The sequence below is a fragment of the Solanum stenotomum genome, chromosome 8, assembly GCF_019186545.1.
Source record: "Solanum stenotomum isolate F172 chromosome 8, ASM1918654v1, whole genome shotgun sequence".
Lineage (NCBI taxonomy): Eukaryota > Viridiplantae > Streptophyta > Magnoliopsida > Solanales > Solanaceae > Solanum > Solanum stenotomum.
Window position 1 is genome coordinate 5,648,817 of NC_064289.1, and position 14,605 is coordinate 5,663,421.

General features: G+C 34.8%; 3 protein-coding genes across 4 annotated transcripts; all 3 read right to left on the reverse strand.

Annotated features, from left to right (window-relative positions):
• Positions 1-4,328: 4,328 nt before the first annotated feature.
• Positions 4,329-6,060, reverse strand: LOC125873074 (uncharacterized). Its single transcript, XM_049553938.1, has 4 exons — positions 5,773-6,060; positions 5,643-5,678; positions 5,369-5,539; positions 4,329-4,645 (listed from the first exon to the last, which is right to left on the reverse strand). The coding sequence occupies exons 1-4, from the start codon at positions 6,001-6,003 to the stop codon at positions 4,427-4,429; spliced, it is 657 nt and encodes a 218-aa protein (XP_049409895.1). The 5' UTR covers positions 6,004-6,060; the 3' UTR covers positions 4,329-4,426.
• A 416-nt stretch (positions 6,061-6,476) lies between these two features.
• On the reverse strand, positions 6,477-10,323 carry LOC125873257 (aluminum-activated malate transporter 4-like). The gene is made up of 6 exons (XM_049554156.1): positions 9,731-10,323; positions 9,073-9,210; positions 8,292-8,555; positions 8,071-8,207; positions 7,831-7,977; positions 6,477-7,540 (listed from the first exon to the last, which is right to left on the reverse strand). The coding sequence occupies exons 1-6, from the start codon at positions 10,074-10,076 to the stop codon at positions 6,884-6,886; spliced, it is 1,689 nt and encodes a 562-aa protein (XP_049410113.1). The 5' UTR covers positions 10,077-10,323; the 3' UTR covers positions 6,477-6,883.
• A 1,593-nt stretch (positions 10,324-11,916) lies between these two features.
• LOC125873385 (WUSCHEL-related homeobox 11-like) lies at positions 11,917-13,782 on the reverse strand. 2 transcript variants are annotated; one of them, XM_049554321.1, is made up of 4 exons: positions 13,123-13,780; positions 12,414-12,592; positions 12,034-12,146; positions 11,917-11,939 (listed from the first exon to the last, which is right to left on the reverse strand). In XM_049554321.1, the coding sequence occupies exons 1-3, from the start codon at positions 13,625-13,627 to the stop codon at positions 12,129-12,131; spliced, it is 702 nt and encodes a 233-aa protein (XP_049410278.1). In that variant the 5' UTR covers positions 13,628-13,780; the 3' UTR covers positions 11,917-11,939; positions 12,034-12,128. The 2 variants fall into 2 exon arrangements, with proteins under 2 accessions (XP_049410278.1, XP_049410277.1); XM_049554320.1 differs by lacking the exons at positions 11,917-11,939; positions 12,034-12,146 and having other exon boundaries at positions 12,153-12,592; positions 13,123-13,782.
• Between the last annotated feature and the right edge of the window lie 823 nt (positions 13,783-14,605).

A 14,605-nucleotide genomic window follows, 5' to 3' on the forward strand; every position in this document is an offset into this window, starting at 1 on the left:
TAGTCAAGTGAACTCTGCTGAGCCATGAGTGGCATGGGATTTTCGTCGTTTTCACCACAGGAACTCAACTTGTACTAATTAAGTAGTTAATTATAAGACATGATCATGAAAACCTTTCTGAATGAAAGATTTTTACTAGTTATAGTGTTTACAGAAAAGGAAAGCTTATAGATGTGTGAAGTAAATGATTTAGATATAGTAAAACAAGTACCAGTTTTTGCATATATGTAATTGAATGAAACTTACCACAAGAGGACTACTTTGTTATATGGTTTGTGAGTGTAAGTCTTTGTTATTGTCGATATTTATGGAAAAACTTTCTATTAGAGGAAGGCATTGTGGGAATTAATGGGATATGATATGATTGTGAATAATATATTCTTTCATATATTCTAATATTCTAACGTTAGATGGAATTGAGTGTAAAAGAGTGTTTACATTATTGCAATTGGCAACGGGATTTTGGGTCAACATGTGGATATCGATCGTCACTTTATGTTTAGGACCACAATCTTAGTTTTAACAATGCTCAATTACTATAATATACTAAGTTTAAGAAGACTAGTTGATGACTATGCAAAAGGTGATCTTCCTCTTCCTCTCTTTCACACTGGTTGATCTAGAATTTAAACGTTATAGGTTCTGAATCGAAAAAGTGTGTTTACAAAATGTATATTCATTTTTATTTGTACTCATTTTTGCACTATATGCATAGAGTTGGACGTTGAAACAATGAATATATTCTAGTGAACCCGCAAACCCCATTCTTGGACGGGCAAACGGATGGGTCCAATCGGATATGAATGGGTTAAAAAAGGGTTAAGCAAAAACAAAAACGGATAAAATATTTGACCAATTCATGTATCCATTCTTTAGTGGATAGTATTCATAGGCATAACACATAAATGTATCATTTAAAGTTGATTTTAACTTATATTTACTTAAATTTATATAAATTTGAACAACTGTCCCACGCATCTTACGTGATATAATACACATAAGAAATCTGCAGTCGCTACTCTTTGGGTAAATCCCTCGCTCTTATGCAATAGCTCGCAAACCACATAGGAGAGGTAACCCGCACTAGGCAAGCCCAATGCGACGAGCTCGACCCAGAAGGCAAACTCCTTACTTTTGCTGACAAAGGGTTTCGAACTTAATACCTCCAATATGGAAGTTTCAAGTCCAAATCATTGAGTCACTCCGAAGGATATAGATTTTCGCATAGTACGTCACATAGAATGTATATGAACTTATTCAACTTTCTATAATTGCACATCCAATGTTGGAGGGCATTAATGTGAGTTGAGGACAACATGTTTAATAAAAGAATGGTTACTTTAGTAGCCCTACGGTGCTGTATACTTGGCATGCAACAATTTGGCCACTTGGCTATATATATGTTATACTCATGAAATGGTGTTGGAAGTTAAATAAGGGAAGAAGCTAAGTTTGACATCTTGAAAGGGTACTTACAGCACGTGGCTGCAGGTTTATTACTGGCCAAACTCCATCAGTTTATTGATAACTGAACCCCTTTTACCTACACCAGCAAATGTCTCCAACTTTTATCTTGATTATTGGTGACGGAAGCATATTAGTTACCTAAAGTGTGGCATCTTGGCGCTGATTACGCATAATTACGCTTCTTTTTCTTCGAAATCACCAAAACCATTTTTTTTTATTACTATGATTTTTCACCTCCTGTCCATAGGTGTCAACTGTCAAGTGTCTAAAGCGGAGATCTTTGACTAAAGATGAAAAAATATTTATCATTCCATAATTTTTGACGGTATAAATTCAAGAAAAGGATTGCTCAACTGGTTTTCAGTTTGTTATGTTTCTACTTTTTCTCCGATGGGCTACTCTATTTGTGTGGAGACAATTTTTTATGTTTTTGCTTTAAATTTTCTACATGGTGTCCAGTAAGAAAGTCTCATTTTGGGGTAAAACAGTCCCTGCAAATAGGTTATCAAGTGGAGTACTCAAAGCTGAAATCTTTAGTAATTAAATGGAGTACTTATCAGTTCACTACGATCTTTGACAGTAAATTTAAGAAAAAGATTGCTCAATTGGTTTTCGGTCTGTTATATTTGTAGTTTACTTCCGATGGTCTTACTATATTTGTATGAATACGATTTTTCTTTGACTTTCTAAGAACTTTTGAGAAAAGTTTTTGTTTTTTTACTATACGGAGAATATTCTCAATGGGAAATGTTCGTCTAAGGAGATCATTATCATTTGAATTATTTCATACTTGTGAATACATAATCGTTAAAGAAAATTAAAATATGATAAGATCATTTTTTTTGTTATAATTTTTATAAATTAAAAAAAAATTGTTTTTGCCTTTTGATCAATTTTATCTCTTCATATTCCGTAATCATAATACTATCGGTTGTTTTTAAATATAATTGCATACTCTCTTTTTTTTTTTTTCAGGTAACTAATTGTATATACTATTTATTAATCTCCTGAAATGCAATTACAAAGCAGCTAACATAGAATTTTAAATTTCACAACGTATATCATACTCTTTCACAAGAATTTTACTGGCTGATATGAAAATCTAGATTGTAGTGCAATATCTTTCTTGATCTATGAAATTATTAATACTTAGAAGACAAATAACACTTTCATTCATGATATATTTTTCAACAAAATAACAAAGTTTATTTGAATAAATGCGTTAAGATAAATAAAAATATTTTCGAAAAAGAATGACATCAGAAGGAACCAATCACATACACTTCCGTAAATCCAAATGGGTATTCACATACATACACATTGATATTTGTTCCAATAGAAGAAAAAAAAGGCTTTAAATGGCACCACTACATTGGGAACCCTGCAACTTATCAGGTTTTATGAAAACACAATCTTTTGGTGTGTTCCATATCTCTAATTATTTCCCAGAAATGAAGTATAACTTGCACCATTTTAACACGTTCTACAAAATCTATATAATGAATGAATAACGAAAAGACAAAAGGGATTACAGAAGGTAGTATTGGTGACATTTTTTGGACCGATTCATTTTTTTATCAAGGGAATTCCACCCATAACGTTAGAAGCTAAATACGTGCACTTTGCCTCTTTCTTGACAGTAGCACTTGGGAGTACGAGCCTAAGAATAACATTGACTGAAGCAACTGTTGGAGAGAAGGCATAAGTACATGCATGTTGAAGGAGGATACATTGCCTTAACTTACTGTATCCTGCATGGATAGACTCTGTGCAAAAGTATGATATATCTTTAGGCTACATTTCAAAGCCTTGCACTACTTTACAAATTTCACAAAGTTCAGTGAAAAAAAGATACTTCCCTTGTTACATGACGAGCACCCTATGTTTAATTATGAGGGATGGGAAGTTTGACTTCAAATGTCCTCCTGCTGTGCTCAATAATGTCTTAGCCTACGTAAAGACTTGTTCACAGGTCGAAAGTGAGTATGGTTAGGATATCAGCAATTCTGTTCTTAGATATCAATCTATCATATAAGGTTCATCTTCTCACTGGTTGTGGCATGCCTATGCTGTCTGAGATCTACCATTGGGATCTTAACTTTCCTCTAAAGCTTCAAACTAGATATAAATACTTAAATCCTGTTTACAAGTTTAGAAAACTATTTTGATTGAGTGTACATATTTTTTTTTTTGATTTGCACCGGGTGTCCGAGTCTCTTTGAGCCCCGACTAATCCCGGGGGTGCACAGGCCCTCGGCAAGGAGTTTCCCGCAAGTGCACCACGGTTAATTCAGGTTTTACCCAGTCCGATGGCCCTCAGAAATTGTTTGCACCCAGTGGGTTTCGAACTTGAGACCTTGAAAGGGAGCAAACCCCAAGGCTCAAGTCAATTGCCAGCAGGCCAACCCCTGAGGGTTGAGTGTACATATTTATGTGTCTTGGATGCTGGATGGTGATCCAACACAGCCTCTAGTCCTCTACTAATGCACATCTACTACAGAAGGAACAACGAGACGAAGAATAGGTTTGATTTTCAACCCAATAAGGCAACAACCTAAAATACCTGGACTTCATCAAAATTCAAAATTGTACTTCAAGTTGGACCTAATTTTTAAGGTTACTGCAGAAGAAGAACAACAAAGTAGGTGCAAGAAGCAAAAATACCAGTAACATAAATGAAACAGTAGGAACAGGCACGACAGGAAATTGCATTTTTCAATTAACCTTATATTTGGGCATTTATTTTTGCAGAGAAACACAAATCTGATAACACCAACTTGTCATTCATTCAAGTAACTCTGAACTTTAGAAATTTGTTCAATAACTAAACACACGTTTCCAACTACTTTCACGAGACCATATAAATGGAAAAATTATATAGTCAGAGGACTCTCTCAATGATACAAATAACACTCAACAGATTACAACAAATATCCAGCTAAATTATGGGTGGAATCTTTCACTTTCCCCATCTTGAAAGGATGAGTAAACCAATAATGGTGAAACATGTCCCAGCAACTATAGTCACCACTAAAGCAAAAGCATATACAAGACTTGGAAAGTTTAAATATTTCTGTATTCTCTTTAGTCCCTTGTCAATGGCAGGTGCCAGAGCAGCTGCTCCTGCAACCCTAAATGGCCTTGTCACATTATTTCCCGTCCACATTGCGATTATAATCTGCCGTTATGAAGAGTGTTTTTTGAGCAAAGGAGTAATGAAAATACAAAAGTGGGCAATTAAATAGCACATATCCAATTGGGAAGTAAGGTGCAGATTGGCACGGGGCACCATGAAAATTCCGAGTACCCTATAGTTGCTAATTGATTCTCATTAGTATTATTGTTACAGAGTTTGGCCTGAATGCTCTTTTTGGTAAAGAGGAGAAGAATGACATTAAATTTGATCTAAGATAAAGGAACTCACAATTTGGTGAAAAGGAAAAAATGGTCTTAACTTTGATCTAAAGAAATGGAAAAGACAATTTTGGTATGCTAAATACTGAAGTGGATATTCTACGACAAGTGAAAATGCTATGATAAGCATTCATCCAGTATCCTAAATGTGAATACCACATATTTCCATAATAAGGTAACTTTTACCTTTGCACTAAAAAGTTCAGGAAATCAAGTCCACAACAACAACGCAAGTGAAGTTTGGGGAGGGTAAGATGTATACGGACCTTACTCCTATCTTTGTGGGGCAGAGAGGTTGTTTCCGATGGACCCTTGCCTCAAAAGAGAACTTATTCTAGGAAATCAAGTCTCCATTTCTCTAAACCAAAGCTAATGCCATTTCCCCCCTTTTATCAATTGGTCATTTACCAGAAACAATCAATTGCATATTTCATACCTAATTAATAACCTTAAAATAAAGTATTAGTAGCTAAGAATTACTACTTACCCCCAACAAAGATTGGAGATTTGCAGCAGGATTATTGCCGGTGGTCTTCTCATAGCCCATAAATGCAAGCACAAAGAAACTAGTGTATGTGACACCATCAATAATACCATAAGCAAGAACTGCCGCAATCCCCAGCTTTGCTAGCTTGGCACTCATTTCCGCTGAGTTCTCCTGATAAACAGACAGAGAGAGAGTGTGTCAATAAACCAAATGTCAAATAAGTCACCAAATCCCTCGACATTATACTGAAAAATAAGAAATGGGTCTACTTTACCTTCCATTTCTTCCAAAATCCTTTGCTCTCTTGGTTCTTATTCCACAAAAAAAAAAAAAAAAACAAAATCAGAAAATCAATAGAAGAATGGGATGCGTGTCTGTGTGAGAGAGAGTAGAGTAAGACTGACATCTAAATTTTTGTTTTGTTGGAAAAAATTATCATCTGCGGTAGATCCGTACTGACTTGGGGATGAACATTTGATTGATAAATGCGATAAAGGGCAAGTGTTGAGCAAGTTGAAATTGCTCCTTTTAGATTGAATTTGTAGTGATGATAGGAAATAAGTAAAGTGTCCTGTGCTGCGAGGAGAAAACAAGAAGCTAGTTGGGAAGCCATGAGCAGTAGCAGCACTGGCCATTCCGCCTCTTCTTTGCTTCGCTACTCCACTACACTTCGCTTAATTGGCGTTTAATCCAATCCTCTCCATTTTATTTGGCTATACCACTAAATAAAATAATCTACTTAATTGTCACAAGATTAAAGTTGATTTTTAATATTAAAGAAGAATGCACCGTATTTAGGGGAAATAATCAATATACTCTTATTAAGGGAGAGTAACTTAGTAAACTGTATTTTATATTTATGATTTTTTAATGAACCTGAAAAAATATGGTTGACGCATATTTGAGTTGCTTTTATGAGATTTTACCTTGAAACGACAATACTGATTACTTGTTAAGAAAAAGAAAATTTTGTCAACATTAGGTATTTGGAAGGAAAACAGATCATTTTTGCTTATGATTTTTTAAGATGTTTCAAATTTCTATAAAAGGTTTCGAAACTTTCAGGTGAATATCTGATAAGCAATTTAATATCTGTAGTTCATGTATAACAACACTTCAGTTTCCAGATAATGTTTAGTCACAATTCATCAAAGCCTTACAGCTTTAATACTAATATACATAAGAAAAGGTCCCAACTGGACTTAAGTTATTTATGAAACAATAACTCTTTGGAATCTGGAAAAAGAGGCCAGGTCTCATGTCTAGCTGCATTACTACTATAATCACATCTACAATAATTCACTAGTTTGGCTGAACAAATCGGTTTTCTGTGATCTCGAACCCTGGAATTCCTTGCCTTGCTGCAGAACAAAAAATCCATTTCCTAAGAACAGTTTTCATACTGAGTATATACTTACCTAAGTGATGTGCTGCTTATAGCATCTTCATGATGAGCATTAGCACAAATAGAACTTGTGACACTGAGTTTTCTTAAAAAAGAGATCGACTTAATTTCTACAAGTTAGCTGCCTCCTCTGCACCAGCTGCATCTACGGGTTCCTTAAATTTTGCCTTCTCACTAAGCTGTTGAAATGCATTTACAAGATTTTGAAGTCTTGCAACAAACTCAATTAACAAGGAAGTAAAAGTGGACAATGACAATGGACATGCACTTTCAAATGTACGTACTTCACGTTCATTTAAAATCACATCTCCAAGAATTGAAAGTCGTGAAGGCCACACCATCTGATTGAACACATTTCCAGAGGAAGACATTTGTGCAGCAGAAATATTCATACTTGAATTTCGATTATAAGTATCCATGTGTTTCAATGTATGAGCAGACCTTAGATTGAGACCTGCTTCACTAAGGGAGTTTATCCCAATGCCTTTAGGTTCATTGTCTTTCAGTTCCTGAATATGTTCAGGATCTTCAAACTGGTTAGCTTGTTTTGCATTTTCCCAGTTCTCCACCTGAACCAAAAGATAAGATTTTTGGTCAATCAACAGTTGTAGATCCTCGGCAGCCTCATGAACTTCTTCGAGAAGGTCTCTAGGGCTAAGTTTCTCCATTTTTTCAACTTTGTCTCCAAGATGTTGTAATACTTTAGCTCCTTCAATCCCAACTCTCTGGATCTCCTTGCAGAAGATTTGCCTCAAATCAGATGCTGCCTACAAAAGGAAAAATTGCATAAATTAATATGAAACCATGAAGCCTAAAGTCTATAAATCATTTTCTCAGACACCTCAATGAGTAGACTGGCATTTTTTTTATGTTTATTTATTCCGAAGAATCTATATTTGGAATAGATAAAAGTATAAAAACACATGTTTTTAGTAGTAAAAATGAATCACCTAATTCAAACAAGTCCATGATTTTAAATGCATCTGCAATAAAATAGGATGACAGTTTGATAATTGATGTACAAGTGTTATGAAGGAGTTGAAGATTGAAGCTTTACCTGTATTTCTGAAAGAATACAGCTATGCATAGCCATGACCATGAAAGCGCAATGCCTCAATGCACCACTGACTTTAACATAATCAGCCCACGGATAATTGAACATCTTGTAACGGCCATGAGGGGGTTCCCATTCAGCAAAAGTTAGCTGCACCAGGAATATTGAAAATTAGTAATAAAAGAAATAGTGTAATATCCCAAAAGTTACCAGCTGTGATTGCCAATGAAAATATATGTGTACCAGAGAATCCTCTTGGCTTGTTGACTCCAAAGCGGCCCTGTATCCACTATACACAGGGTCATCAGAGGCCTGGTAAACAAGAATTTTTGATGGTATCCGATCATATTCAAGACATTGCAAATATCCATTGACACAACCTAACAAGAAGCGTTACAGGTATTCAGTTCTGCAGTAGCCTGGAGGTAGAAAATTCAAAGACAAATTGAAGAATATTTCCTCACCTTCTAAAGAAGTAGAAACACGTTTAAAATTCTTTACCACCAATTTGTGCAAATCTTCACCAGCCCAAATAGGGTAGAGGCCAACATTTATAAGCAAACAGACACCAGCACCAACTCCAATTAGCAACAATCGCGAAACAGCTGCGTGAAAAAAATGTGAAGTTCCCGATACCAGCACAATACAATATGTCAACAAGAACACCCGAAATCCATATTCATATTGCTTCATTGCAGGATACAATTTCAAGTAAGTTGCAAGAAAACCTGAAAATCAAAAGAGAAAAGTAATAAGACCAAAGCTGCACACAAGTACAAGGAGAGGAAGTGACAGGTAAAAATCAGATATGTATTAGTCTCAAACATATGCAGCAATTCACCTTGACAAACCTGCTTTCAATTTTATATTATGCATTATTCGTGTTATTGGATTGTCCATTTAATGGTTATGCATAAGAGAAGAAATAGGTGGTAGGTAATTCTAGTTGGTGCTTCTCTGGTATGTTGTAAGTCTTAGTAAAAGTGGTTATGGAGAAGATTCGCGACTGATTCTTAGACTTCTCTACTTCCTTTTCCTCTCTAGCCTGATCTTATAGTTCTACTCGCAGCAGCAAGAAATCCCTCTTCTTAAATGAATAGAAAGATTGGCACTTCAACAGTTCAACTGCTACGTTTTGAAATAAAATTGAACCCTATGTGCCTGAAGTTTCTCACACATCATGAATAAGGCAAAGTAAAATTTCAAAGATATTCTTGATGTAAAATTCGAGAATTCAAATGAGACCTGAAACAAAAATGCTGACCACAATCACAACCTCCTGCCATTCTCCAGCCATAACAGATAATTCAGCAATGCCTACAGCTAGTCCTGCGGCAGACAATGTCCCCAAAGCCCTGTTGAATCCTTTGCTGAGTGTCGCACCTAGCATTTTTTATAAATCAATTAGATTATGGATATCAGCTACGAACACTCATCCACTAAAAATAAACAAATGTTACTTATCAAAATAAAAAAATATCAACATACATTTATATAAAAGAACAATGGACAGTTAAAGTGTATCATCAATTTCATGATAACTGTTTACTACCCTTGTGCGTAAACATGAGTTATAAATTAACCATGCCTCAATCCCAAACTAGTTAGGATTATCCATATAAATCCATGAACACTCTCCTCTATCAGGACTTGTTTCATTCCAATACTAAATAATTTAAATACGAGCACATATTAAATACCATAATCAATACAAATCCGCTTTAACTATCTGGATCTCAATCCCAAGTAGTTCAGGTTGGCCATAAGCTTTATCATCATTTAATCATTTGGTTCTATTTAGGCTCATTTGCCTCTAATTACTTGAACACGACGATATTTAACATAACTCTCATTTTATCCAAATACTAAATAATTGGAATGTGAAACAAAAATTTGAATATACCTATGCTGAACTCGAATACGACGACAACAGTGAGGATGGCCCAAATGGAATATGTACCAATATAGGATAAGGGCTCTTTGAAGAAAATGATAACCGAAACAAGGGAAAGAGCTAAACCCATTTTAGCAGCAAAAATGACCTTTCGAGGGTCCTTACGACCCATATCAATTGCCTTGATCGAACCGTGTTTAACATTACTGCATGATTTCTTAATTCTATTGCATAATCGACGCCAAAATCCTTCGCGTTCGACGTAAAATGATGGATCCAATCCATACTCTGAATATTTGGGAATCAATCTCTCTTTGCTCGTTTCGTTAAAGTTTTGGCTCAATGGCGCCGCCATTTTTGGCTGTTATTTGAGATCAATTTTCATAAAAGCAACAAGATAAATTATTCTTTTGGGATTCTTCTTTTTCTTCGAACAGATGGAATCAGGCCGATTTCCGAAATTTTCCGAAATGTCTCTCTGTATATTCCTCAATATCCAGGATATTCACTAAACGATGATTAATTTGATGGAAAATTTTTGCATGATTTTTTTCAAAGATAGATGGAAGAGAGAATGATATTAGCAACGGTCAGTCATGATAGTTTCCTTTTAATGGATACTCCACTAATTGTATCACCAATTCTTAAATGGTCAAATTTATCCCTAAAATAGCGAAATAGAAACTTTCTAACTTAACACTCGATAAATTAATAATATTTTTAAGATAAAAAACATTTCTCCATCAATTTCGATAATATAATAAGATATATAAATATAAATTAATAATTCTTTAAAATTAGAAAAATATTCAAGACAATTTAGTGAAATATGATTATAGTGTTTTTTTTAAAAAAATTCAAATCTAGTTAAAACTCATCTCTCACTTTTCTTATTGCATCTAAAAGTTCTAGTGTTATATTCTCTGCAAAAAAATTGTGAAAAATTCTAAATGCGATAAGTGTTTCCTTACGCATAACAGATTCTAAAGCTATTGTATCGTCTTCAACTTCATCATCAACATTGTTATCTCTAATATTATCCACAATTTCTACTAAACACTGAACCTCTTGACATGTATCATTTTCATCCAAATAATTAAACAAACTTGCGGCAACCGAGATCACTAATCATGACCTTAAATTTATAAATGTCATTTATGAAAATGGGTTCACTTAATTCCATATGGCTTCATTAAACCTCGAAAACACTTCTATCACTTAATAATACCTTTACAAAATAATGTAATATTTGATGATAACAACAATATTAATTAGAGAGATTTTACATGTCCTTAGTCAATAATTGAGGTCAATTATTGTTGTTGCGGGATAAAAACTAAAATAATTCAAATTAATATATATATTGTTAAATCTCATTGGCATAATTTATTTATTTTTTAATTCTCTTATTTGAATTCCTTACTCTGCCTCTACCTGTATAGAAGTTCTTCTGTCAAATATATTTCTGATTGAAAACATCCAAATCTGCTGTGAGAGCTTTTGTGCTTTGTTCTTTAAAGACTAGAGCATGTTATTATTAGAACAGCAAAAAGGAATTGTAATTTGAGGGCAGCGCTCTACATCCTAGCACCAATGTGATTCTCATTCGCCCGCTCCACACGTAGCTTGCTATAGGCATTGAATGGCTTCATCTCCTTGGTAATCTTGATAAGATCTACAGATGGCTTCTCACACGCAACAGGCATGTAGGCACAAATGAACTTGAGTTGCTGTAGTCAATCCCTCGACAGGGTAGAATCACCAACCTGAATGCAGTTGCAACAATTAGGAAACGAACAGGGAAAACACTTCACATATTCACAATTATGTTTCCAATTACTAGCAACTACTTATCTTACCTTGATTAAGACAACTAATGAAATTGGCCTTGTAGGTTTTCAAGACATCAGCTTAAATCCCCTCAAGTAATCGATTCCTGCAAGGATGATCAACAACAATACCATTTATTGAAACCAGTTTCTTAGGGATGCCTGCAGCCTGGCAGTTCATACTCAGAACATGCTCATCTCACAGTTAACTTTATGGAAAATTAAGCCATAAAACTCAATCAAACAAACCTGAAGTTCCTCAAGGGAAAATCCTCTACCAGACCTAACTTTCATGTTGTATTTGAGTGTCTGACCATGGACAACAGGGTGGAGAGCTCCAGCAGTTGTTTTGGGGGGGGGTGGAATCTTCACAGCCATCTCTTGCCTTGCTGCAATTGGATTAAACAAAAAATAATCAGCAACTTGTTCGCCATACTGCGTATATGAGAGCAAAATTAAAACAAGAAAACCAGAATTATATACCAATTCTTCTCCTCTGCTTGCGTGCTGGTTGATTGAACCAGGTCTTCACACGGATATCAGTGTGCTTCTTGAAGTGCCCATAAGGGATAACATTGTTATGCTTCATGTCTCAACTACATTGTCCAATAAGTGTTATAATTGACCGCGACTTAACAAGAGTCGTTACAGTAATATATAATGCACTAACATGTGTATAGTAAAATACATGGACAAGCATTAAAGAGAATATGAGAAATCAATCAACCACTGACATCAACCTATACATTTGTTTTTTTTTTATAAGAAAGGTCTCTAGGCCAGCTTGGGCACGCACCTGCAGTAATTCATGTCGTATTTGACACCGTCCCACCCGCTACCTGTGGAAGTTGATGAGAGCTTACCAGGAAATAGCTTTCACCATGCTGCAAACTCTGAACAACAAAACCATATTCATTAACTGGAAGTGGCACCCCAGAGGAGTGATACAAGACTAAGTCTTCGGGGCCGAACATAGCCTTCATGTCAAGTGGCCCTCTGGGCACCTGTGCTGCTACTCCATTAATAAAAACTGTGATAAACCCTGTAACAGTATGAGTCATACTACTTCAGTAACCTGTGCTGAAACATAACTAACTAGCAAAACAGTATGCAGCTACAGTACTTTGGATGCAATAAGTGAAAAAGAAGAGTTAATGAGCAGAAGATCAAATACAAAAGTAGAGAAAGAAGCTACAATATGAATTACTGGGCGTACAGTAATGAGAAACAAATAGAATAACAGAATTTTCCCAGTGAATATAATCTTCCGTGCATGCCTACTGTCCTATTATGAATATCACTCCCCCTCAAGTCGGTGCATATGTTGAGTTTGTTAGGTATATACTAACTCGATCCTTGCCTAAATTTGATAAATATGTCTCCAACTTGATCATTCTACTTCACAAATCTCGTAACAATATCTTCTATTAGTTCTCATTAATAGTAGAGAATAAAGTGTTTTATCAAATTCAAACATGAACAAACTAAGCTAAAGTAACAACAATAACAACAACAACAATAATTCTAGCTACTTGTAATTTAAATCAGTGTTGCATAAATGATCTTTGGAACCTGAGGAAGAGCAATTCAAGTTAGAATTGTCTGTTGGTGAGCACAAAATTGAGGTGATAGAAGAGTTTTGATCAATTTCCATTGGACCAGAAAAGGGGAAGAGGCCATCATTTGCATTTCCCACAACTCCTCCAAGCGAAGAAGAAGAAACAGATGAGGGGACAAAATTAGTCCGAAACTGAATTGCACCGCCACTACTAGACCTTGCAGATTGTTCTTCAATACTGTTACTGGCAGCACTAAGGCTCGCTTGAATTTGTCGTTGACGACGGCGAGACCTCGACCGCCGATTTTGGAACCAATAGAATACGTTTGCATCTCCAACGGCTCCAAATTGCTCCAGCATTTTCCTGATTCTAACTGTCTCGTCTTTTTGAGGATTTACCATCCCACTATTAAAGATGGATTCAAGTATTACTATTTGTTCCGGTTTTGGGTTCCACCTTGATCTTACTGTTTCATTTCTTTCACAAGACTGATTTGACGAGCTAGAGTCATCATCCATGGCGGAGTGAAAAAGATAAAAAAACTCAACTCAAGGGTAAAAATACTAAGAATAAAATGTAAACAGAAGTGACATAAAAGGGAATTCTTTGGGTATTTAAAGGCCTAAAGAATGAAGGGAATATTACTTGGATAAAATTACTGTCCTGTCCTTTTCAACTCTAGATCTGTTTTCAGTTTAATTGCAAAGGTGTGTATTCGTACATTTTTTCGGCGTCGAGTTTTATTGGAATAAAGACTAGATTTGTCTTGAGATTCGGAATGTTTCCTTCCTAAGGGGGAATGGTTAATAATTAGCTCACTTGAACTACCAAAGTCAAGAATTTTGTATTAATCGTATTTAATACTCCCACCGTCCCACACTCAGCCCATCCGTCTAATTCGTTCACTATTAATGTTGTATGCTTTTTAAAAAATTACAAATAAAAATATTAATTTTACTATATCACTTTTTAAATATAATGTCTTGAAAAATATAATAGATAAATAACTACAATTAATGATAAGGATAAATTCATAACTAGGAATAAAATTATCTATTGATTTCATAAAATAAATAAGTATTGTTGAACATTCCAAAATAGTATAGTGGACAACTAGTGTTGGATGGAGGAAGTATTAGTCTTACTAAAAATAATTGTCTAGTGTCTATCTTACTAAATCAAGACAACATTAATTACATTTTTCTTACTCCCTCTTTGTCCTTAATTAGTTGTCCACATTTCCTTTTTTAGTTGTTTCTAATACTTGTCCATTTTGCAATTAATTCTTTTTGAAAGTATTTACATTTGTTTGTAAAATCCACTAGAAGGTTTTAAGAGGTGAGGTAGTAAACTGATCTACTTATTTATGATTTCTTAATATGCATGCATAGGAAAATGATCAACTAATATGAATGGAGGGTGTATATATAAATAATGTGATGCTCTTTATTTTAATTAGGTTTTTCAAAAATATGATTTTTCTTACATTTAATGAT

Bases quoted from the DNA above. Each gene is read 5' to 3' on its own strand.
- LOC125873074 (XM_049553938.1), bottom strand. From the start codon at position 6,003: ATGGCCAGTGCTGCTACTGCTCATGGCTTCCCAACTAGCTTCTTGTTT. The intron at 5,540-5,642 runs GTAAAGTAGACC...TCTGTTTATCAG, and splicing joins GATTTTGGAAGAAATGGAAG to GAGAACTCAGCGGAAATGAG. The intron at 4,646-5,368 runs GTAAGTAGTAAT...TCATAACGGCAG, and splicing joins ATCTCCAATCTTTGTTGGGG to ATTATAATCGCAATGTGGAC.
- LOC125873257 (XM_049554156.1), bottom strand. From the start codon at position 10,076: ATGGCGGCGCCATTGAGCCAAAACTTTAACGAAACGAGCAAAGAGAGA. The intron at 7,978-8,070 runs GTACACATATAT...TTCCTGGTGCAG, and splicing joins CAAGCCAAGAGGATTCTCTG to CTAACTTTTGCTGAATGGGA. The intron at 7,541-7,830 runs GTAAAGCTTCAA...TTCCTTTTGTAG, and splicing joins GTATTCTTTCAGAAATACAG to GCAGCATCTGATTTGAGGCA.
- LOC125873385 (XM_049554320.1), bottom strand. From the start codon at position 13,627: ATGGATGATGACTCTAGCTCGTCAAATCAGTCTTGTGAAAGAAATGAA. The intron at 12,593-13,122 runs GTTCCAAAGATC...ATACTGTTACAG, and splicing joins CTTGAATTGCTCTTCCTCAG to GGTTTATCACAGTTTTTATT.